The sequence below is a fragment of the Telmatherina bonti genome, assembly GCF_933228915.1.
Source record: "Telmatherina bonti genome assembly, chromosome: 13".
Classification (NCBI taxonomy): Eukaryota; Metazoa; Chordata; class Actinopteri; order Atheriniformes; family Telmatherinidae; genus Telmatherina; species Telmatherina bonti.
Window position 1 is genome coordinate 35,783,401 of NC_136611.1, and position 23,493 is coordinate 35,806,893.

The window sequence follows — 23,493 nt, forward strand, 5'->3', positions numbered from 1 at the left end:
AGGTAGTGTTGTTTCAGGGTTTCCCTCTTGCTGTGGAGGATTTCCCACAGCTTTTTGAAGCCGCTTTTTCCTTATTTCTCTTTTTAATTTCTCGTAAAACGTTTCATTTTGCTGTTGTTTCTTTCAAGGATGGAGGTTATATTTTGTCATTTTCTGTAAAAACATTTCCATCTCTTCCTCCACCCATTTATATCACACCATCTTTATCTGAACCAGTCACATCGCCCCCGATCACATGTGGTGATGTATAAATATGAAAAAGTGTTTCCATTTCACTTTTTTGATATATTTATGAATGGACACGTCTGAAAAGCTCCTCATGAGAGCGTATAAACTGAGAGGATTTTTGGAAATGTTTCTGTACCAGTTTGTTGTTGCAATATTTAGGTTTTGCACCCTTCCAGGCATAAAGGAGATGCAGCTTGTGATCTCAACTAGGGCTGGGCGATATATCGAATATACTCGAGCGATCGTGGCTAGCCCCCTGTGCGATATAGAAAATGCCTATATTCGTCATATTCGAGTATCCTGTTGTCACGGTTTCCTCCCTCCTCCTTGACTCTGCACCGCTTTGCACAGAGAGTTAAAGCAAGCGCACCTCGTTACGTACATAACGTGAGCTACGTGCTATGTCAGGAGAGGCAGCGTGGAGCCACTGTTGCCCACTTGGCGACTTTCTCACTAAATCTGGCGACTTTTTGTGAAAAGCGACAAATCTAGCAATTTATACAGGAGTTACTGGAGACTTTCCTGGTGTTTTGGCGACTGACTTTAAAGCGCATATTGTAAAGTTATTGTCAGAAGGAGAGTCTCTCTCCGTCCTAAAGCACTCAGTCGCTCCGGCTGCAGCTGCAGCCAGTCAGAGGAGCAGAGAGGACACCTGCACGACTCCACCTACAGTCACAATGAACAGCCAAATCCGCCACTGATCCCGCTCTGGATTACAGAGTGGGACGTAAATTACAAAGTTTTTCACGTCACGGAAATATAATTAATTCTATTTGATTACATTCACAGCTTCTGTCACTTACTCACCTCATCCACTGTGTGTGACACAAGCATATTTATCTAGCTCGTCATGTCTCTAGAAAGTACAGAAAGGAGTGGGAATCAAACCCTGAATTAAAAACTGGCTGAAGCCGTTTATTGGAGACGATACGAGGACATTCTGCCTGGATTATAAGACTGATTTCTACGCTAAACTCTGCGATAAAAAAAAATACACGACAACTCAAAAACGTATCCATAAAGCAAAGCCTTATAATAGTTCATCATTTGAAAAGTCCCCCCTAGAGCACCTATTTTCTTACGTTGCATTTATTACATCATGCAAAGGCACTTTATTTTGTTTTAAAATGACATGTTTCTGCCACTGCTTTAACTGTTCAATAAATACGGTTTTGATCAGTTTGCTTCGTTACAATTTCATCCTTTTGGCATGAATGTTTAAAATCAGTATATCTTAATGCAGTATGAACAATTATGTTTTAATGAAGACACAAAATAATCTTACTGATGTGATTGTAAGCACCAGAGCATTAATTCAAGGCTGAGGTAAATATCGAGATATATATTGTATATCGTGACATGCCATAAAAATATCGGGATATTACTAAAAGGTCATATCGCCCAGTCCTAATCTCAACATTCAGCCTCCAGGTGTAGAAAGATAAACGATATAATTATTACACAGTCAGGATCCTCTGGAGCTTGATCTGGTCCAGGTCCTCTGGTTCCTGCAGAAGCAGTGTTCAGTGATGTCCTGTGTGTGAATCAAGCCTGACAGGAGCTGAGTCCTCGGCTCAGGACTGAACTTCATGAATGTTTCTACTCTGATCTGCACACAAAATCAGGCGGATCAGAGTTGTGTTTCCCTCACAGCACCGGCATCTGACTCAGTTTATTCCTGCTGATATCGATCATGCTAATCTTAGTGGGATGCTCTGCATTAACCTCATTGTTCAGGTTTCAGCAGCTGTTGGGGTAAAAGCTGGATCTTTGTTCTCACCAGATGATCCCTGAGGACGGATCCAACCTCACAGCATCATGAACTATAAGACAGAGCTGACGAGAGATAACAGGGCGTGCTTGAAGAAGTAAATGTGTGTGTTTCTGTGTTCAGGAAATCCCTCGCAGCACTCTGGACTCATTCATGCAGCCGTTCCAGAGCACACTGTGGCTGTTAGTCGGTCTGTCGGTCCATGTGGTGGCAGTGATGCTTTACCTACTAGACCGGTTCAGGTAAACCATGCAGCTTCCTCACTCCTCTTCTTCCCTGTGGGTAATAGACAGGTAATAAAACGCTGTCGCTGTGTGTCTGCAGCCCGTTTGGAAGGTTTAAAGTCAACAGTGAAGAAGAAGAAGAAGACGCCCTCACCTTGTCCTCCGCTATGTGGTTTTCGTGGGGAGTTTTGTTGAACTCTGGGATCGGAGAAGGTAACGTGGTCTCAGCTCTTTTAAAAAACCAACCACAAAGAAACGTCTCCAGCTAAACTGGGTTCAGAAGTGTCCAACTCATTGTTTCCATGGGAACATTGTAGAGGAACTTAAGGGACTGAAAGTCTGTGGAGCCAGAAGAAGACCACTGATCAGTGAGGAGAACCAGAGGAAAATGCGTCAGTTGGCTGGAGACCAGAAAGACCGGACCCTGGAGCTGGAAGAGTCTGAAGAGTCCAGACCCTGTTCCAGAGGGATGGAGCATCAGAGTTGGATGAAAGGGAGACAAAGTGATGCAGACATCATGTATACCGGCTGCTGTACAAACCATCGGGTACAGTCTATGATCTGGAGATGCTGGAGTTGGTCAGGTCTAGGGTCAGGTCCTGAATCCTGAATGAGCAGGTTATTCCAACTTTCTCCAGGATTCATGGCGTTCAGATGGTGAAAGAGTGTTTCAGGGAACAGGAGACATCATTTTCACCTGTCAATTGGACGCCACAGAGTCCAGTCTATGATCTGGGGTTGCTGTAGTTAGTCAGGTCCATGTTCAGGTCTAGGTTAGGTTCAGGTCCAGATGTTGTGTTAGGCCCATGTTCAGGTCCAGGTCTAGGTTCAGGGTCACGTGACTTGGTCAGAGTGCAGGTTATTCCAACGTCCTCCAGGATTCATGGCGTTCAGACGGTGAAAGACTGGCTCAGGGAACAGTAGACATCATTTTTACACCAGTCCAGACCTGAACCCCATGGAGAACCTCTGGGATGGTCTGGAGAAAACTGGTCTGGTCGGACTGTCTCATCACCACAAGGTGGTGGAGAAAACTAAAAGCATCAGTGGATGGAAATAAATGTCCATATTGTAATAGAGATGCTGACTGAGGACTTTCCTTTTGGACAGATTATGTAAAATAAAACTGTTTACAGAAGACTGAAGGTTATTCATTCATATTTCATTTCGAAACATTTTTAGAGGTTTTTTAGGCCTAAGATGATCAGAAAATGCTGGTTATATATAAACCAGTAATGTTCCTTCTTTTGTCCATCTGCAGGAGCTCCCAGGAGCTTCTCAGCCAGGATCCTGGGGATGGTGTGGGCAGGGTTCGCTATGATCATTGTAGCATCGTACACTGCCAATCTGGCAGCCTTCCTGGTGCTGGACCGGCCTGAGGAGCGCATCACTGGCATCAATGACCCCAGGGTGAGAACCTCGTCTGACCTCCACCTCTTCCCATAAGTGCAGCATCCGGTGGTCCACTCACCTTCACGTTAAAGGCTTGTAATCATTTCCAATGAGGTTAGATGTATCTCTTCAGATGAGATGAATAAAGCAAAGGGTTTTCATCATAAACATCCTAAAATATCCTGAAGATAGTCCGTTACATTCACGTCAGCTGCCATCTAGTGGTGACGTTGGAGATGGCAGCCTCCACAGCAAACTGCAGCCATCTATCACAGCCTTCTTCTTCAGCCGTTTGTGTCTATGCAGACGTTAGAGCTCACCGTGGTAGAGATGGCTCATCATGGTGAGCTGAGGTGCGTTAGCTAATGTCTAGATGTGCCACCCATCTGGTGGTTTGGTGGGAAACATCTGGAACAAACCTTCTGAAGCTGCCTGTTTTCTGTGCTTTCAGCTGCGTAACCCATCAGATAAATTCATCTACGCCACAGTGAAGCAGAGCTCGGTGGATATCTACTTCAGACGGCAGGTGGAGCTGAGCACCATGTACCGGCACATGGAGAAGCACAACTACGAGAGCGCCGCTGAGGCCATCCAGGCTGTCCGAGACAAGTAGGCAGAGCACCGACCTTCACCTTCATTTCTTCATACACAGGACGTAGAAGCAGCAGCTTGATGCAACGTGGACGTAAATATTGATGCAGTTATTCCAGACACACTAACTACAGGTGGTAGAAGGCGGTACTGGGCTGGGACATCCTCAGGTGAACCGGGCTAACAGGCACTGCTGGTATAATAGTTTCAGCAGGTAAACACACCTGAAGGCTGGAAATTCATCGAGCGTTTAGATGGAAGCAGCTTCACACTTATGATATTTATCCTGCTGATATATTACTTTTAATAAATCCTGAAATGTTCATGCTTATTGAGCATATGTCTGAATATTTAGGCAGAGATTGACGAGACGTGTTGAAACCGCTGCTGTCTGAAGGAGAAACTCTTGTTAAAGCAGATTATTTAGGACTGTGAACCTCACGGTTCTGCTTTTTCCTTCATACTGCAGAACTTGGTAAAGGAAAGTCTGCAATGCAATGGTTTTTATTCAGTAATTTACATTTAATAACCATTAATTAAACATATTAACAACTATATGGGTAATTTGCGTGCCTGCTGTGGTAGCTGTTTCTCAGGCTCCCTCTCTTATATGGGGCTGAACGGTGGTGGTCATTGAAAAAATCACAATATTCATAATCAACATGACAGGCTGCATGGTGGAACAGTGGTTAGCACTGTCGCCTCACAGCAAGAAGGTCACTGGTTTGATCCTCGGCTGGGGGGGAGGCTCGGCTGGTGGTCTTTCTGTGTGGAGTTTGCATGTTCTCCCTGTGTATGTTGGGTTCTCTCCGGCTTCCTCCCACCGTCCAAAGACACACAGGATGGGTTAACTGGTTACTCTACATTGTCTGTAGGAGTGAGTGTTTGTCTCTGTGGCCCTGCGATGGACTGGTGAGCTGTCCAGGGTGTACCCTGCCTCTCGCCCAATGGCTGCTGGGATCGGCTCCAGCTCCCTGCGACCCTTACTTTGATACAGAGGGTTCAGAAAATGAATGAATGAATTATTAAATGGCTCTTTTCACACATAAATGGATAAACAGAACGGAAAACAAGAATAAACTTCTGAAACCTGGAGAGCTACCGATCTAGACTACTTTAGAAAAGGACAACAAACTGTGAAATGAAGAGATTAGGACTGGACCAGGACTCTGGACCAGAACTCTGGACCAGGACTCTGAACCAGGACTCTGGACCAGGACTCTGGACCAGGACTCTGAACCAGGACTCTGGACCAGGACTCTGGACCAGGACTCTGGACCAGGACTCTGAACCAGAACTCTGGACCAGGACTCTGGCCCAGGACTCTGGACCAGGACTCTGGACCAGGACTCTGAACCAGAACTCTGGGCCAGGACTCTGGACCAGGACTCTGGCCCAGGACTCTGGACCAGGACTCTGGACCAGGACTCTGAACCAGAACTCTGGGCCAGGACTCTGGACCAGGACTCTGTGGGTAGCGGTTGTTCCTCCTGCAGACTGACACCTGTCCTCCTTCTGCAGCAAACTTCACGCCTTCATCTGGGACAGCGCTGTGTTGGAGTTCGAAGCGTCGCAGAAATGCGACCTGGTGACGACAGGGGAGCTGTTCTTCCGCTCCGGGTTCGGGATCGGGATGAGGAAAGACAGTCCGTGGAAACAAAACGTTTCTCTGGCGATTCTCAGGTAAGAGACGCTCCGACCTCCTGGAGCGGGAGGATCAGCTCCTCCTGCTACACTCACCGCCCGCTGTCTTCACAGTTCTCATGAGAACGGCTTCATGGAGGATCTGGACAAGACCTGGGTCCGATACCAGGAGTGTGACTCCAGGAGCAACGCCCCCGCTACCCTCACCTTCGAGAATATGGCAGGTAGGACACAGGCTCCGCCTCCTCACGCAGGTGTTGAAGTGAAAACAAGGCTTCCGGTTTAACTGTCCACCTGTGTCCAGGTGTGTTCATGCTGGTCGCCGGCGGCATCGTTGCAGGGATCTTCCTCATCTTCATCGAGATCGCCTACAAACGGCACAAAGATGCTCGCAGGAAACAGATGCAGCTGGCGTTTGCAGCGGTAAACGTGTGGCGGAAGAACCTGCAGGTAGGAGCTCACACGGACAGGTGTTCCTGCCTCCTCTTCCTGCTCTGAAGGTGTTTCCACACGAGTGTTACCTGTCTGACAACTTGTCATGTGACCTTCACGTTGTGCTGCTGGTTGGGGGGATTTATGTTGCTTTAAAGGTAAGTTGAGGTGTTTAGTAGCTGACAGGTGAAGAAGAAGAGGAAACAGGAACGACAGCTCTCACCTTTAGTCTCGTTCACCGAACTTTCATGACAGAAAAGTGACTGAAATCAGCAAACCGGTTAAATAAATCCAGTTTTAGGATTGTTTTCCAGGTTTAAGATATCACAAGTTTCCATAAAACAACAAGCAGAATGTGAAGACCGTCTTCAGATTTAGAAATCCTGGAACAACACGTCTGCTGCATGCTAACTAGTTGCTTGTATGCAGACGAAGCCTTCTGGTTGTCATCCGTGTCCTGTACGTACATATTTCAGACGGTTTTCAGAGAGCTGGCAACTCCTTAGCCTGACATGGAGCAGTACCACTGGACAGACCTGGGGGCAGGATAGCTGACAGACAACCAGGGAAAGCAACAAAGAAGAAGCTATGCTGCGTGAAATGGCCATACAGACCATAGACATCATTTATACGTAGACGCCTCGTTGAGCGCTGGACAGAGAACCAGGGTCGCCGCCATATTGGATGTATCTCCGCCATATTGGATGGGTCGTCGCCATATTGGATGTATCTCCGCCATATTGGATGGGTTGCCGCCATATTGGATGGGTCGTCGCCATATTGGATGTATCTCCGCCATATTGGATGTATCTCCGCCATATTGGATGGGTTGCCGCCATATTGGATGGGTCGTCGCCATATTGGATGTATCTCCGCCATATTGGATGGGTCTCCACTTTAGAGTCTTGCTGCAGAATCAACGTAGTTTCCACACATAACTTTTCTGTGGAACAAGGCATATATATTACACACAAACAAAACACTTTTATACATAACTGGAATGAATAAATAATGTTAACACAGTGAATAATCTACTAAATGTAAATGATAAATTTTACTCCTATGAGGTGTTTATGGAAAAATATGATATTGATGTTTCACAGAGAGTTTTACATGGTAGCATAATTACCTGCACCAAGGAGGTTATGTTTTTACCGCTTTATCTGTTTGTCTGTTTGTGTTCAAGATAATTTGAAAAGTTCTGGACGGAGTTCTATGAAATTTTCAGAACTTATTGGAAACGTGAAAAGGAAGAACTGGTTTAATTTTGGTGGTGATCCGGATCACCGTTTGGATCCTGGAACTTTTTAAAGGCCTTGGTGGAGGTTTATGTTCTGAGTGTTTTTCTGGGTAACTTCTGAATTGCACAGTTTTCATACTTATTTTTCAGACTTTGTACAACTGTATCTCTATATTGATAAATTAATAAACGTAAATAAAAGAAAGAGTCCGCCGTAGTGAAGAGAAAGCAGCAACTATTCCCATATTTTGTTCAGCATTCAGTTGCAATAACCGGTGAAATATTGAAAGCAGATTGTGTGGAATTACATTTCACAATGTTGAATAAGAATTTATTTAACCAGAGAAAAATAGATAAATCCAAATGCATAAAAAACAAACATGTTAATATCAAATTCATTTAAACATTTATTTACATTGTAGCTACCTTATGTTTGTTAAATACCATTATAAAATATATTTTAGCATAAAACCATGTAGTTTTAATGTTTTACAGTGATCTGTATCATAACAATATATCTGTCCTTTGTAACAAACCAAACTGTGAGAAAATCAGGTACAAATTGGTGAAGTTATTGTTGTGGTTGGACCTACACCTTACAAATAAATGCATTGGAGGCGCATGGAGACCCATCCAAGATGGCGTCTAGGTATAAATAATGTCTATGGTACAGACCACCACTGCTCTTTTTATGTCTCTTTCTGAGAATTGAGTCTGAGCAGAATAATATCATCCCAGATTCCTCTCTGAATTTTCTGTTAAACTTTAATGTGGACTGATCTGAGGTCACATCTCAACCCACAGGAACGAACACGCTGGAGGAAGTATGCAGACTGCATAAGCTCCTGTTTCCACTTCCACCCTGTTGGTTGTTTCAGCGTTTTCAGTGTGCGTTGCTGAGCTGGTGGGTGCAGGGTCACACAATCTTGTTTCTCCTTTAAGAATGAACATCTGTCATTAAAAGAGTCATAAAGCAGAGGAGAAACGAGAAGCATCACAAAGAATGGGTGTTCCAGCGTTTATCAGCATCAGTCCATGTAACCCGACACTGGAACACGCTGCTGTCTCACATGAAGTACAAACGTCAACATAGACGTTACAGATATGAAATGAGACAAATAAATGTGTGTTTTACATGAAGTGTGTTAGAAGTGACGATCTGCAGGACCAATAAAAATCCAGACAGCCTCCTGTAAGCGATGAAGCCGTGGCAGCTCTCAGACTCAGGGGAGCTGATGTAATGTCTACTGATGTGAGACGTGATGCTGCGCTTTAGGATGAAGATGAAGATGAGGATGAGGGCACAGCATTAATCTGGGCTGCGGTGAAAGTAGAGAAGCTGCTTCTGGACATTCAGCATCATCACGTGTTATTCCGCTGGTGCGATGCAGGATTCTGCAGCAGTGACACTACATCTGGTCAGCTGGTACACAGCTGTTCCTCTGGGTCCACATCTGGAGATTTCTACACATTTTCACACTTTTATGTCCTTTTCCATGGAGTTCCAACAGGGACACAGCACAAAATATACTCATAAGTCAGTCTGAGAAACACATCCATGGAAAGAAGGATGGATAGAAATCCATAAAATACTTTAAATGCACAAAATATACAAGGACAGCCCATAATAAAACAAATATTTTTAATTCTTAAATTTATTTCCAATTATATAAAACCAAAATGTATTAAAAAAAAAAGGAAAAAATAGCAAAAATAAAAAAAGACTGTAGTAAAGTCAAATACAGTCACATATTAAATAAAAATCATTACAATAAAAATAATAAAAACAAATTAAAGTACAAATAAATCCATAAATCATATTATATCAGAATAAATTATTTAATTAGATGAAAACAAAATGAAAGCTTTACAGTTTTATCAGAACAGGAGCAGATATGTCTCACCGGGATGAGGATTTGTGCTCCTGGTTTGCTGGCTTCAGTGTGCTTCTCTGAAGGGGGTAAAAATATCCTGAGGATATATTTTTATTGATGGTGAAGGAGCTGCAGATCCTTACAGCTACAAAGAAGAATGAAATAAGCAGCATCTCAGATCCTCTAATCTAGGTTGCATAAAAACCATCAACTGATGCTCCAAGTGGTGGTTCCAGATGTTCACTCTCCTCCTCAGCATCTGTATGCAACTGTCTTTTGATTATCCCTATAAACACCTCCTGCTGTTGCAGGCTGACGCTAACCCGGGATGATTAGCATTTCACAGAGCTGTGTCTGCAGGCCAGAGATTAGCATTAGCCATGAAACAAAAGAAGGAGATGCTAATTAGATCAAATATCTTAGTCCAGACGGATCAACGCTTTCAGAGACGAGACGTTTTCTAAGCTATTCACTGTGAAAGAATCAGATTATTATCTTGCAGAGGTTGTGTCTGGGCAGTAGAGGCAGAAACCAGTAACACCACAGATATCTACAGTGTGGAATCATGTCTGATGAACGGAAAACCAAGAGAACTGTTGTTAAAACACAGCTCAACTCACACAGACTTTACATTGCAGAAGCTCATGTTATGTACAGAATACACACATTGTGATGAACGGCACCAATGAAGCATGTGTGTGAGGTGAAAGTTACAGGACAAAAAGGAAACAGCAGGTTAAAACCACCCAAAAATAACTAAAATAACAAAAAGAATCTGCTTGAAACGTGACTGAAATATGCTGGATGTTCGATACCTTGCAGTTTGAAAAGCCGATTCTTATGAACAGCAAAGTATCGTCTGCATAGTAGCTGAACCAGATCAAGCTGACAAACGTCAAAATCACCACTGAACTCTGACAGCTGGAATATCGGGTACCTGTCCTTGTCCATCTCCCAGATTACTGGTTCATGGCCCAGAGTTCTGGCTTGGGTCAGGTGTATAAACGAGGCTAAGCTGATTGATCCAGTCACAGTTAACAATGTTATTTAATCTGTCGTGTGCTCCTGTCTTCCTTCTTTATGTTCTGATTAAAGTCTTCCTCCTGGATGTTACTGGGACCCCGTCTGGGTCTGCACCAGACTGAATGAATGAATTTGTGATCAGTGTGTTTTAACTCCTTTATTTTTCCATTTTGTGGATGTGTTGAAGGTAATATTGGACATGAACCAGGTCTGGGTACCACTGCAAAGTTAAAACCATGTTTTTTGACTGGACTCTGGTGAGCTTTTCTGGTTGTATTACTTCCTTTCTACAACACCCCCCCACACACACCATCACCATCACCACCTGAGCAACAACCTTCCACACAAGTCAAACAACCCGTAAAACCTGTAACTTCCACACAGATCAATCAACCAGTAAAACCAGTAGGTTCTGGCTGAGAGCTGTTAGCTGAGTTGCAGAAAGCAGGCTAGCTGGAGGTCTTTACAACACAGCAGCCCAGGGACATTCATTTTGCCTTGCATCTTTTATTTATTTGTTTAGTTAGTTGTTTTTATTTATTACTATTTTGGGTTCTCTTGGTTTTATTTAATCTAATCAAGCCAGATCCCACTGAGCATGCAGACATGATGTTTCCATGCAGACGTGATGTTTCCACGCAGACATAATGTTTCCATGGAGACGTGATGTTTCCATGGAGACGTGATGTTTCCATGCAGACGTGATGTTTCCATGCAGACGTGATGTTTCCACGGAGACGTGATGTTTCCATGAAGACATGATGTTTCCATGGAGATATGATGTTTCCATGGAGACATGATGTTTCCACGCAGACGTGATGTTTCCACGGAGACGTGATGTTTCCATGGAGACGTGATGTTTCCACGCAGACATAATGTTTCCATGGAGACATGATGTTTCCATGGAGACGTGATGTTTCCATGCAGACATGATGTTTCCGTGGAGACGTGATGTTTCCATGCAGACATGATGTTTCCACGGAGACGTGATGTTTCCATGAAGACATGATGTTTCCATGGAGATATGATGTTTCCATGGAGACATGATGTTTCCACGCAGACGTGATGTTTCCACGGAGACGTGATGTTTCCATGAAGACATGATGTTTCCATGCAGACGTAATGTTTCAGCCTCAGCTGTCAGATTCTGAGGCTAAAATGATGTAAAATGAATGCATGAACAGATAAAGCAGCATAAAGAGCAACCAGAAGAAGAAAACAGAAGTTTGTAGAAATAACACAGAGGTCAGCAGTGACCAAGCCTTTTCTCATCTGCACATCATTTTCTCATGTCTGAAACACACACAACACACACTGTTTCCATGTTTACACTTTTTGTTAGCAGAATATTCTGACAGTTTTTACTAAATGTGAGACTTGAGCTTGCAGACAGGTTTGTGTTAATACACACTGCTGTATCACAACATCAGGAATTCATTCATGTCTAAAGAAAAAGAAAATCTCAAAAGTGCATCCAACGTGAAACCTATTAGCACTCAGATAAACACACAACAGAAACTATTTACATATTTACATCTTTTTTTTTTTCATTTCTACTTCTTCCTGCTACTATCTACCTGCTATCCTCACTAAAGCACCTCCACCTCAGCTGCATCAGAAACATCTTCTTGGCTTTATTCCAGCCATAGAGGATCATTATTTTTCTGCTTTTCTCATCACTTGTTGATCCTTGGCTGCTCCTGATTGAACATTGCCGTCCCTTTAAGCTCTCTGATTGGTGGAAAGTCTGACAAGAAGTGTCTTCATCATCAAATCCAGGCGAAGTCTCTTAGTCACATGGTGATGGTGATCTTTTTAGGATGAAAATGTGATAAATAATGGTGTTATCATTGATTAATAAGGACTTACCACATAGAGTCTCTAAATAAAATGCAATACTTTGTGGTGCTTGTAAACCTCCTGGATGAGATATAAGTGCCTGGAAAATTTTCATCAATCACCTAATGGGTCAGATATCCATCTCAGAGGTATACACTCCCCCTCCTGATGGTAGAGGAGATAAACCTTGGGGAGGTCTAAAGGGAGGTTTAAGGGTTAAAATCAGCCATGTTAAATGTTCAGATTCATACTATGTCTACATAGTTTTTCCTCCAACAGTTTGTTTCTGAAGCTCAGACAGTGTGAAAGTTCTGCTGCTGCTTGTTATTTTTTTGTTGATGCTGTGTTCCTGTTGGGCGGGGTTTGTTGACTGCCAGAAAAACAGAAGACCGCTCACTGTGATGGGTCAGAGATTGAACTGATGATGATGTCAGACACCATGTGATCCTCAAATGCCACACCCCCTCTCCCTTCTGTTTACTGTTTACCCCCCACTCCAGGAGAGATGGCATTATAGCAGCAGATTGTTGGTATAATGATCAGAAGTGGCATCATCACTGCTCCGGACAGGCCTTTGTCATCTTTGTTTCCCTCCACCCTGTTCCTTCCCCTTCTCCCCCCACAGGAAACATTAACTGACTGTTTTCCTGTTGTCATTCTGTGTTTGGGTCTCACGTTGTTGTTGTTGTTGTTGTTGTTTACCTTCTGCTGTGTGTTTGTGGGCTGTAAAACAAAACCAAACTCCTGTTTTACTGAAACATCATCTCATAAATAGGAAGGAGTCGCTTCACTTTAGCAATGGAACCGTGAAATCTGACTTCCGTTTACAGAAAACCCACCACGAGCGTACCAACACCATTACCACAGCCACCACTACACCAGCACACCACCAGTACCACCATGAGAATCACCACCATTACCAGTAGCAGTACCAACACCAGTACCAATACCAGTACCACCATGAGTACCACCACCATTACCAATAGCAGTACCACCACCAGTATCAATACCAGTACCACCATGAGGACGACCACCATTACCAGTAGCAGTATCACCACCAGTACCAATACCAGTACCACCATGAGGACCACCACCATAACCAGTACCAACTACCATAAGTACCACTACTAGTGCCTATGCAGTACCACCACCAGTACTACCACCAATATCGCAAGCAGTGGCACCACCAGTACCAATGCCAGTAACACCATGAGTACTGCCATTAGTACCAGTAGCAGTAACACCACCAGTACTACCACCAGTAACAGTAGCACTACCAGTACTATGAACAGTACCACCACCACCACCGCCAGAACAAGTAGCAGCACTACCACCAGTGCTATCAATAGTACTACCACCACTATCAGTTCTAGTACAAGTAGTACCACCAGTAATACTACCAGTACCACCAGTACCTCTACGAGTAGGAGGACCAGTACAACCACCAATAGCAGGGCCAGTACCAGGTGGTGGATGTGTGAACACAACTGAACTCTGAAGTGGTCTAAAGAAGTGAACTCTGGTCCACCTACAAACATGGGGGTTATTTCTCTCCAGGGGAACTAAATACAGGAAGTGGACCCAGACACAAGGCATTGTGGGAAGATACAACCAAAACATATCTGCATGTATGATGATAACCGGGACAAATGTCTGTAAAGGTTCTGATAAAAACCTGATCAACCCTGACCAATAGGATCTGATACAGATCCAAGTTTTTCTCCGATGAAAACACAAGTTCTGCATTTATCAATTTTCTTCTTTGTTTATTGTTATGACATCTTGTTTAGTAATGCTTAATGCACCAGACCAGTCCAACCAACTACACTGGCCCACAAGTGAACCCAGTCCCTAGTCATATCGAGTCTAGTGGACTATTCTAGCCCTCATCTGAACCCAGTCCCTAGTCGTACTGAGTCTAGTGGACTATTCTAGCCCTCATCTGAACCCAGTCCCTTGTCGTACCGAGTCTAGTGGACTATTCTAGCCCTCATCTGAACCCAGTCCCTAGTCATATCGAGTCTAGTGGACTATTCTAGCCCTCATCTGAACCCAGTCCCTAGTCATATCGAGTCTAGTGGACTATTCTAGCCCTCATCTGAACCCAGTCCCTAGTCATACTGAGTCTAGTGGACTATTCTAGCCCTCATCTGAACCCAGTCCCTTGTCGTACCGAGTCTAGTGGACTATTCTAGCCCTCATCTGAACCTAGTCCCTTGTCGTACCGAGTCTAGTGGACTATTCTAGCCCTCATCTGAACCTAGTCCCTTGTCGTACCGAGTCTAATGGACTATTCTAGCCCTCATCTGAACCCAGTCCCTAGTCGTACCGAGTCTAGTGGACTATTCCAGCCCTCATCTGAACCCAGTCCCTAGTCGTACTGAGTCTAGTGGACTATTCTAGCCCTCATCTGAACCCAGTCCCTTGTCGTACTGAGTCTAGTGGACTATTCTAGCCCTCATCTGAACCTAGTCCCTTGTCGTACCGAGTCTAGTGGACTATTCTAGCCCTCATCTGAACCCAGTCCCTTGTTGTACCGAGTCTAGTGGACTATTCTAGCCCTCATCTGAACCCAGTCCCTAGTCGTACTGAGTCTAGTGGACTATTCTAGCCCTCATCTGAACCCAGTCCCTAGTCGTACCGAGTCTAGTGGACTATTCTAGCCCTCATCTGAACCCAGTCCCTAGTCATACTGAGTCTAGTGGACTATTCTAGCCCTCATCTGAACCCAGTCCTTGTCGTACCGAGTCTAGTGGACTATCCTGGCAAGGACAAGGAAGGATAATTCTCAGTTACACAGGTTGTGGTGGGACAAGTTCACTGGACAGGTGGATGTAAACCCGGCAAAGTGGTCCTGTGAACTGGTTCCCTGATGGAGATTCTCCAGTCTTAGAAATCATGTGACACACACACACACAGACACACACGCATGTATTGAACATTACAAACTTAGTTTACAGTCTTTACCATCCGCTACAGTAAAATATGCACCTGTATCTAAAACATTTGAGCCAAAACCAGTCAGTAAAAGCTGAGATGGCAAATAATTTAAAATAAAATATTTTGTGTTTTTGTCTCATTTAATGAACCTTTCTACATGCCAGACCTACAACATTCCAGAATAATCAAGTCCTATTTCAGGACTCCTGGCAGACCAGAGCCAGCACTAGTACAAATACCATTAAAAGTACCAGTACCATTACCACTACAAATACCAATAAAAGTACCAGTACCATTACCACTACAAATACCATTAAAAGTACCAGTACCATTACCACTACAAATACCAATAAAAGTACCAGTACCATTACCACTACAAATACCAATAAAAGTACCAGTACCATTACCACTACAAATACCAATAAAAGTACCAGTACCATTACCACTACAAATACCATTAAAAGTACCAGTACCATTACCACTACAAATACCAATAAAAGTACCAGTACCATTACCACTACAAATACCATTAAAAGTACCAGTACCATTACCACTACAAATACCAATAAAAGTACCAGTACCATTACCACTACAAATACCAATAAAAGTACCAGTACCATTACCACTACAAATACCATTAAAAGTACCAGTACCATTACCACTACAAATACCATTAAAAGTACCACAAATACCATTAAAAGTACCAGTACCATTACCACTATAAATACCATTAAAAGTACCAGTACCATTACCCCTACAAATACCATTAAAAGTACCAGTACCATTACCACTACAAATACCATTAAAAGTACCAGTACCATTACCACTACAAATACCATTAAAAGTACCAGTACCATTACCACTACAAATACCATTAAAAGTACCAGTACCATTACCACTACAAATACCATTAAAAGTACCAGTACCATTACCACTACAAATACCATTAAAAGTACCAGTACCATTACCACTACAAATACCATTAAAAGTACCAGTACCATTACCACTACAAATACCATTAAAAGCACCAGTGCTATTACCAGTACCTGTGTAATAACAGTACCAGTCCAATAGCAGCCATTGACCAGAACCAGTGTCAGTGTCATTACTAAGAAAATGAAACCAGATATGAATCCTATAAACAGACTGATTCTGTAAATCTGAACCTAAGTCATGTTTACATGAAAAAAAAACATGTTACACATAGAAAGCATGTTAACATGTACAGAAGATGTTAGGCATAGAAAACTCATTGACATGTACAGAACCTATTACACAAAGAAAACTTGTAGAGAGCACATTACACATAGGAAAATGTAAAGGTGTATAAAAATATGTTACACACAAAAGCATCACACAAAGAATGCTCATCAACATTTAGAGAGCATGTAGACAACATATTAAGATCTCGAGAATGCTACATGTAACTCAGAAAACATGCCTCACATGAAGAAATGTTAACACGTCTGTAACATGTTACACAATAGGAGCATGTTAACATGTAGAGAACTTATTACACATAAAAAAACACATTACATGTAGAGAACATGCTCCATGTAGACAACTTGTTGCATGTAAAGGAAGATGTTGCACATTGACATCATGTAAAGACACAATAACACACATCCACATGTGACACATACATAACAAGTTACATGTAGAAAACATGTTAACAGCTAGATACCATGATAACAAATGACATGTAACATGTAGCGAACATGTTACACATAGAGAACATGTTACACACAGAGAACATGTTACATGTTGAGAACTTGTCATTATGTAAGAACCTGTTAACATGTAGAGAATATGTTACACGTTTATCTGGAAGAGACTAACAGAACATGTTTAAATCATCCACATCAAGTCTTAATCCTACCAGTGTTTTTGGGAAACGTCACAGCGTGACAAAATGAACATAGATGAATATTTACACATGAAATTGAAAGCTGATGAGACGACGTAAAATGTTTCGGTTCTTTCCGTGTTTCCTCCTGCTGACTTTAGGTTGTGAATCATGCAAAATGACACATAGGTGTACTGTGTTTTACTACCCCATTAAAGCCTTTAAACTACATGTCTGAGAAGAAGCAGTCACACACCGCGCAGCTGTTCATGTGTGCTCATATAAACGTTTACATGTTGGTTAGCTGCTCTGTATGTCTGCTACCAAACATGTTACCACGCCATAATGTGAAGTACATGCCATGTTTTTTATTCTGTATGATAATAATATATTTTGCTTCACCGTGAGTTGTTCTCCTGCCTGTAAGTAACCATGTTACATACCATGTATGTAACATACCATGTATGTAACATACCATGTATGTAACATACCATGTATGCACCATAACAATGCTGTGTGTATGAAACATGTCCCCCATGGTGCACTGCTCCTCTTTAACTTCCTGCTGGCACGCTGCACATGTCACATGACAGCATCACATGACAGCGTGTAGGCTGCTCAGGCGTGTGTCACTGAGTGCGTGTTTCTGCTGCGTGTTAATGTGTGTGTGCACCTATCGTATGATTTATTTTAGGATAGGAAAAGTGGTAGAGCAGAGCCCGAGTCCAAAACCTCTTTTAGGTCCATCACTTCAAGCTCCGACCTCAAACGGCGTATGGCCACAGGGGACACCACGGTAAGGAGATGAAGACCACCTCTCCTCCTTCCCTCTGTCCTTCTCTTCTGTCTCCATGCTTTCTCAGTCCGTCTCCTTCTCCCCATCTTTGGTTCTTCCATCGTGGCCATGCTTTGCTTTTCCCTCTCCTCTCTCGTCCTCTTCTACCACTTCCACCTCCATCATCTCCTTGCCGACTCACCTCGGCCGTCCGTCTGTCAGCCTCCATCAGCTCACCTTTCCTACTAAAGACGGACAGACGGACGAGAGGAAAAAAACAGAGGACAGAAAGATGCGTCCAGGCAGGTCAAGGCTCAGCTTGTAGTTTCACATGATCACGTTGTCCTCTTGCAAAGGAGAAGTGAAGAGGGTCAGACTGTGTGGTTTGTCCTGTCCTTCGTCCTGTCTGTCTTTGTCCTCCGTTTGTTGGTCTCCTCCTCCTCCTCCTCCTGTCCTCTCTGTCCCTTCATCTCAGAGTGTCCTCGCAGGCCAGCCGGCAGAGACACGTTTGCTCCTCTAACTGGTCTAACTGGTTTTATTCCAGCTCTTCCTCCTGCAGGACTCGAGGCTTTTTTCTCTAAGACTATGTGAAAAGTCGTCTCTGATGGTATTTTTAGTCCCTTTTAATCTGATGTTTGTCTATTTACACCCCTCCTTTCTCCAGATATCTCGTGTTGTTTTTTCTATGTGAATGAAGACAAATCGACTCTTTCTAGGAATGGAAAACCTCTCAGAGTATCAGAAGATGAGTGGTGGCAGCAGATTCGTCTCTCTGTGATCATCTCTTTATCTCCTATATGAGTGTTTTTCTCTCTCAGTGGATTTGAATGGTGTCCAGACTACACACACACTGCCTCTGTCCTCCTCTGCAAGCACGACTGACTATAGGCTGAAAACACCCCCTCCCCCTGACTGAGTGGTCCCGCCTCATTAGCAGTGGTGGACAGTAGCTCAGACCAGTAAAACGCCAAGAAGTTACACAGCTAAAGGCATACATCTGAAATCAAATAAAGGTATAACAGCAATGGGAAACAACACCTTTACAGGCATGTCAGAGATCTGCTCCACTGAAGAAGGAAGCAGGTAAAACCTGCAGGATGGAGGCTCTAATGGACCAGATCCTCAGAACCTTGCCATGTCTGCAGAGGGGACAATGAGCCTGTTTATATAAATATCTGGGATTAATCAGATAGCTGTAATGATCTGATCTGAAGAGTCTACAAACAATTTGAAATGTGATATTTGAGAAACATTTAACATTTTTCAGTCCATTATCAGACTTCTAGGAAAGCAGGTATGTGTATAATAACATAGGTTCCTGTTATAAAACATCCACTTTGCTGAACATGGTGGTAATGACTTTAGCGTTAGCTGCTAATGTTGGAGCCAAGTGGCAACTTCCAGTGGTTAGAAGCAAAACCAAAAGTGGCAGTTCACAAAGTTCTAAACTTGTCAAAAAGGCAGTTCACCCCTCAAGCATTAGAGGCTCCAAATGGATGTCAATCCCCATAGACTCCCATATTAAAAGGAGCAACTTCACAGCAGAAATAAACAAGTTTGCAGTCTGGTACAAAAAATATTTCAGGTTTAATAAGTCAAGTTTCATTTGTGACAACTGTGAGGGGGCGAATACACTTAGATGTTATTTATTCTCGAAATCAGGTATCCAATATCCAAAAGAAAGAAAGCAAAGCATAGTGCAACCACAAATTTTCGCCAGCTAATAGTGCACCTTAGCTTAATCTGCCTGCCTCCTTTAGCCTGTTAGCTCCCATTAGCATGGTTAGCTCTTAGCTAAAGGCAGTTTGGAGTTCATTAGATGTCAATCATCCACCCCCACGTGTACAACCCCAATCTCAGCTCCACTTTTTTGCCCATTTTTGTCTTTTCTGGTAATGATGACACATGTGACTGCCAAGATGGCGACAGCATGGAACTGCCCACCAAGCTTCACTTCACCTCTTCAAAAACCTACGTTTGATGTTATAGAGCTGTAGTGCAGAAGCCTTTAGTATTAATTTAACCTGCTAATGTGAGAGCCTGCAGTCTTAGCATTAGCTGCTAATGTGCAATTCCATGGTTTTAGCTTTAACTGCTAATGTGAGAGCCAGCAGTCTTAGTGTTTTGCTAATAATGTGGCAGCTTGCAGTCTTATAAGTGAATGCTAATGTGGGATGCCACTATCTTAGCATTACCCACTAATGTGGGATACCATGATCCTAATGTTGCTTGCAGTTATAAGAGCCCATATTATTTAGTCACTAATATGGTAGCCTGTGATTTTAGCATTAGATGCTACTTAGGCCATTGAATTCCTCATTGTTCCAATCAGGACTCGTCAAATTCTTGCATTTTTCTTAGGATTGTCTGTCTTTGCTGTTTTGTCCTGCAGCAAATGTGTGCAACGTATGATGATTTACATAAAAAGGCAATTTTTTAGATCATAACTCTGGTTTTAGTTGGTGTCTCAACAAACATTAGTATTTAGTTTAACAGACTTGTTGCAACAACATCCTACATCAGTTTGTACGTGACTTTCGCCCCAAGTCCTTTTTTATTGTCTCAGGTTTATGTTAGTTATCCTCTGAATGCTTCCTCCACCACTGCTAATGACTTAAAATAAACACAGAAAACAAAACAGGGATTTAGTATGAAATCAAAGAGAATCAGTCAGAACTTGAATATGTTTAAAAATAATGTTTTTTTTTCTTCTCTTCTTCTGTGTTTCTGTCCCTCCACCTGTAGCCGTATCCAACTGACATCACCGGCCAGCTCAACCTATCAGATCCTTCCGTCAGCACCGTTGTCTGAAAGAGAGAGAGATAGAGAGGCAAGCGAGCTCCACTGCTGCTGCTGAGCCACCCATACACACACATCATGCTTACACGCACGTTAATCACACAGATGGACAGGAAGAAGAACATGATGGCATCAGGTCACGCTGTGCCAACTAACCCAGTTTTCTATCCTTATGAGGACCCCAGATATTATACTGGTTCTCATCTGAACCTTAAACTGAGTCCTGAAGCTGCCCAGTGACAGAAGACACCAAACAGCCAACATATGTCCTCACAAATTACGTGTCCCCGTTATGATGATTTAAACTGAGGTCCCAATAATGATAAAAATACAAGCACAAAATCAACTAATGTAAAATCACACCTTTTTTACTGAAAACAAACACCATCTGTCACCTGGAAGTGCACTACCCACTGCAAATACATACACATACTGAAAACACACACACACACACACACACATACACACACATATACAAACCCGTACACGTTCTCGCCTTGCTCCGCTTGCAGCCGCCAGCCTCCTGCAACCAGAGGATCTCTGCAGCGAACTGTTAAACTGCTTTGTTTCGGTTGATATCTGTGAACTTGTACAATTTATTGTTTCCTGTTCGTCACACTGAATATGTGCAACGACTTATCAATCATCCTGACCAGTTTCACATACACTTTAAACTGGTTTGTACTTGTTGTAGCTCGTTTTTGTGGTTCTAAAAGCCTTCGCTGGGAATCTGAGCTCCAACACAGCTGTTTCCTCTAAATGTGAATATGTGATCAGGTACCTGCTGGTAAGAACGCCATTGACCCAAACCATTAATTGGAAACTTGTCAAGTGCGTGCCCATTGATTGGAGAACCTTTTGATCAGGTACTTGTCAATAAGCTCCGTAACCATGGATAGCTTGTCGACAAGGTACCAAAGGGAAACCTGTCAACTGGATATCCATGGATCTGGGAACCTATTGATCAGCTACCTGTCGCCCTTTTGAAGAGGAACCAATTGATTGAATACCCAGTGATTGATTAACCCCTTGATAGGTTTTCTAATATTAGACAAACTGTCAATAGGTTATTTATTAAAGAAGAACCAATTGATTGGATACCTGTTGTTTGGGAAACTTTTTGATCAGGTACCTGTTGATGTCCTGTCAATCAGGACCTCGTCCATCCTAAGTTAGTTGATCAGAAGCCTGATTAGTAAATGTGGCGGGTGGGCGGAGCCTCTGGGAGATCAGGTGATGTTTCTGACGGAATGACAGTGGTACTCTGAGCAACAGAACCAGAGGGGATTGTGGGTAGTGGCATCTTTATTGAAAGTTCTGTAAATTTAATGGTGAAGTTGAACTTTCTGTGAGGAAACGTGAGTTTTTTGGTTTGGTGATACAGAAATATTTTGTCAGATATTTAACAAGCTAAGTGTTTCCTGTATTCATGATCCCGTTCGCTGTTCTCACGATGGACACATCATGAGGTTTAAAGTATAGGAAGCGTTTTCTCAGATAGAAAGCAGCAGGTAGGACACAGTTTTTAATGTAGCTTTGGTTGTAAAAACCAGCCAATAATTCATTAAGATAAAGTTTTAGGTGTAAATGAATCATCCTGTTATTTATAAAGTCATTACTCTGTGTTGCATAATCAGGGAGTTGTGGTGTAGAGATCAAACAGGTTGTGTGAAGGTGGATCCAGACTGGGTCCAGGAATCGGGTCTGGTTCTGGTCCAGGTGTAGTTAGGATGAACAGCAGAGAAGAACCTCCTAGCTAGGAATAATAAAAGTATATAAAATGAATATATTTAAGTTATTCTGATTGTTTTTATATCAAATCTATGTACATTTTATTGAACTGAAAACAAGTATGAGGCGTTCATGTTCTTCTAATAAGTTCTGTGTTTATGACCTTCACATAACTAAACAACCTTTTAATTAAAAAATATAATTATTAAAAATGGTTATCTTGGAATATTTCCTTGTTTTGGGGATTTTTTTTCCTTCATTGAGATTTTTGTCAGATTTCTACAATTTGTTTGTTTACAGGAAAATATTGTTTTTATACCAGAATTGTGACGTTTAAGGGAAACCCAATCAATCACATCATCACTTTCCTTTCTTTGCATGTTGTTTATTTCTAAACTGAAATTCCTTCCCAGCCCAGTAGTGGTTCTTATTAATGGATCCATATGAACAGCAACAGGATCGCCACTCCGCGCCCCCTGCTGTCTACTCTGTTTCCAGGATCAACGCTCACGTCCCTCCAGAATCTGCTGTTCCACGTCTGTGAAATGACAGTTTGGAGCAAGTAAAACCTTTAAGCTGATAACTGGAGTTCTGTTTCCAGAAGTCTGGTTTCTGATGCACATATGTGTTCATAAAGAAATTCTAAGAACTGAAACGATGAAGCAACACTGGATGAAATATTTGATGTGCATTTAACACAACATTTTAATAAAAAGCTATAAAAATGTCCCACTTTGATAAGACGGGATGTGAAACTGAGCCGGTGCAGATATCCGGAGCATTACTGACTTCAGCCTTTAACCTGTTGGACTTTATGAGGGCTGAAAGATAAAAATGGATGAATGGAATCATTGTTAGCACAATGTTTTCCTCTCAAACACAGAAAACATTTCACTTCTCTGCTGTTTTTACTGTAATTCACTCAGGAAAGCAGCATTTTCTTATGCAGACCATGTTCTCTGAGGACCCCAGATGCACCGACAGGCCATTGCATATTAAAATCATGCAGCAATTATTGATTTACTTTTGCCTCCTGTCTCTCACCGATGTCCTGTGGAAACCTGTTGACTCAAGTTACAGGTCTTCACACTGAAAAGTAGCTGCCATGAGCACACACACACACACACACACATACACACAGTGT

General features: G+C 42.6%; 1 protein-coding gene across 1 annotated transcript in view; it reads left to right on the plus strand.

Moving 5' to 3' along the window:
• Window positions 1-20,630, plus strand: part of grin1b (glutamate receptor, ionotropic, N-methyl D-aspartate 1b) — a gene marked incomplete at both ends in the record, with an annotated part of 63,812 nt that extends 43,182 nt beyond the window's left edge. Inside the window, 9 exons of the mRNA XM_079251744.1 lie at window positions 2,123-2,241; window positions 2,324-2,436; window positions 3,485-3,633; window positions 4,067-4,224; window positions 5,728-5,889; window positions 5,965-6,074; window positions 6,155-6,300; window positions 17,739-17,840; window positions 20,565-20,630. Coding sequence (XP_079107870.1) covers window positions 2,123-2,241; window positions 2,324-2,436; window positions 3,485-3,633; window positions 4,067-4,224; window positions 5,728-5,889; window positions 5,965-6,074; window positions 6,155-6,300; window positions 17,739-17,840; window positions 20,565-20,630 — 1,125 coding nt within the window. The remainder of the gene's footprint in view (window positions 1-2,122; window positions 2,242-2,323; window positions 2,437-3,484; window positions 3,634-4,066; window positions 4,225-5,727; window positions 5,890-5,964; window positions 6,075-6,154; window positions 6,301-17,738; window positions 17,841-20,564) is intronic.
• Between the last annotated feature and the right edge of the window lie 2,863 nt (window positions 20,631-23,493).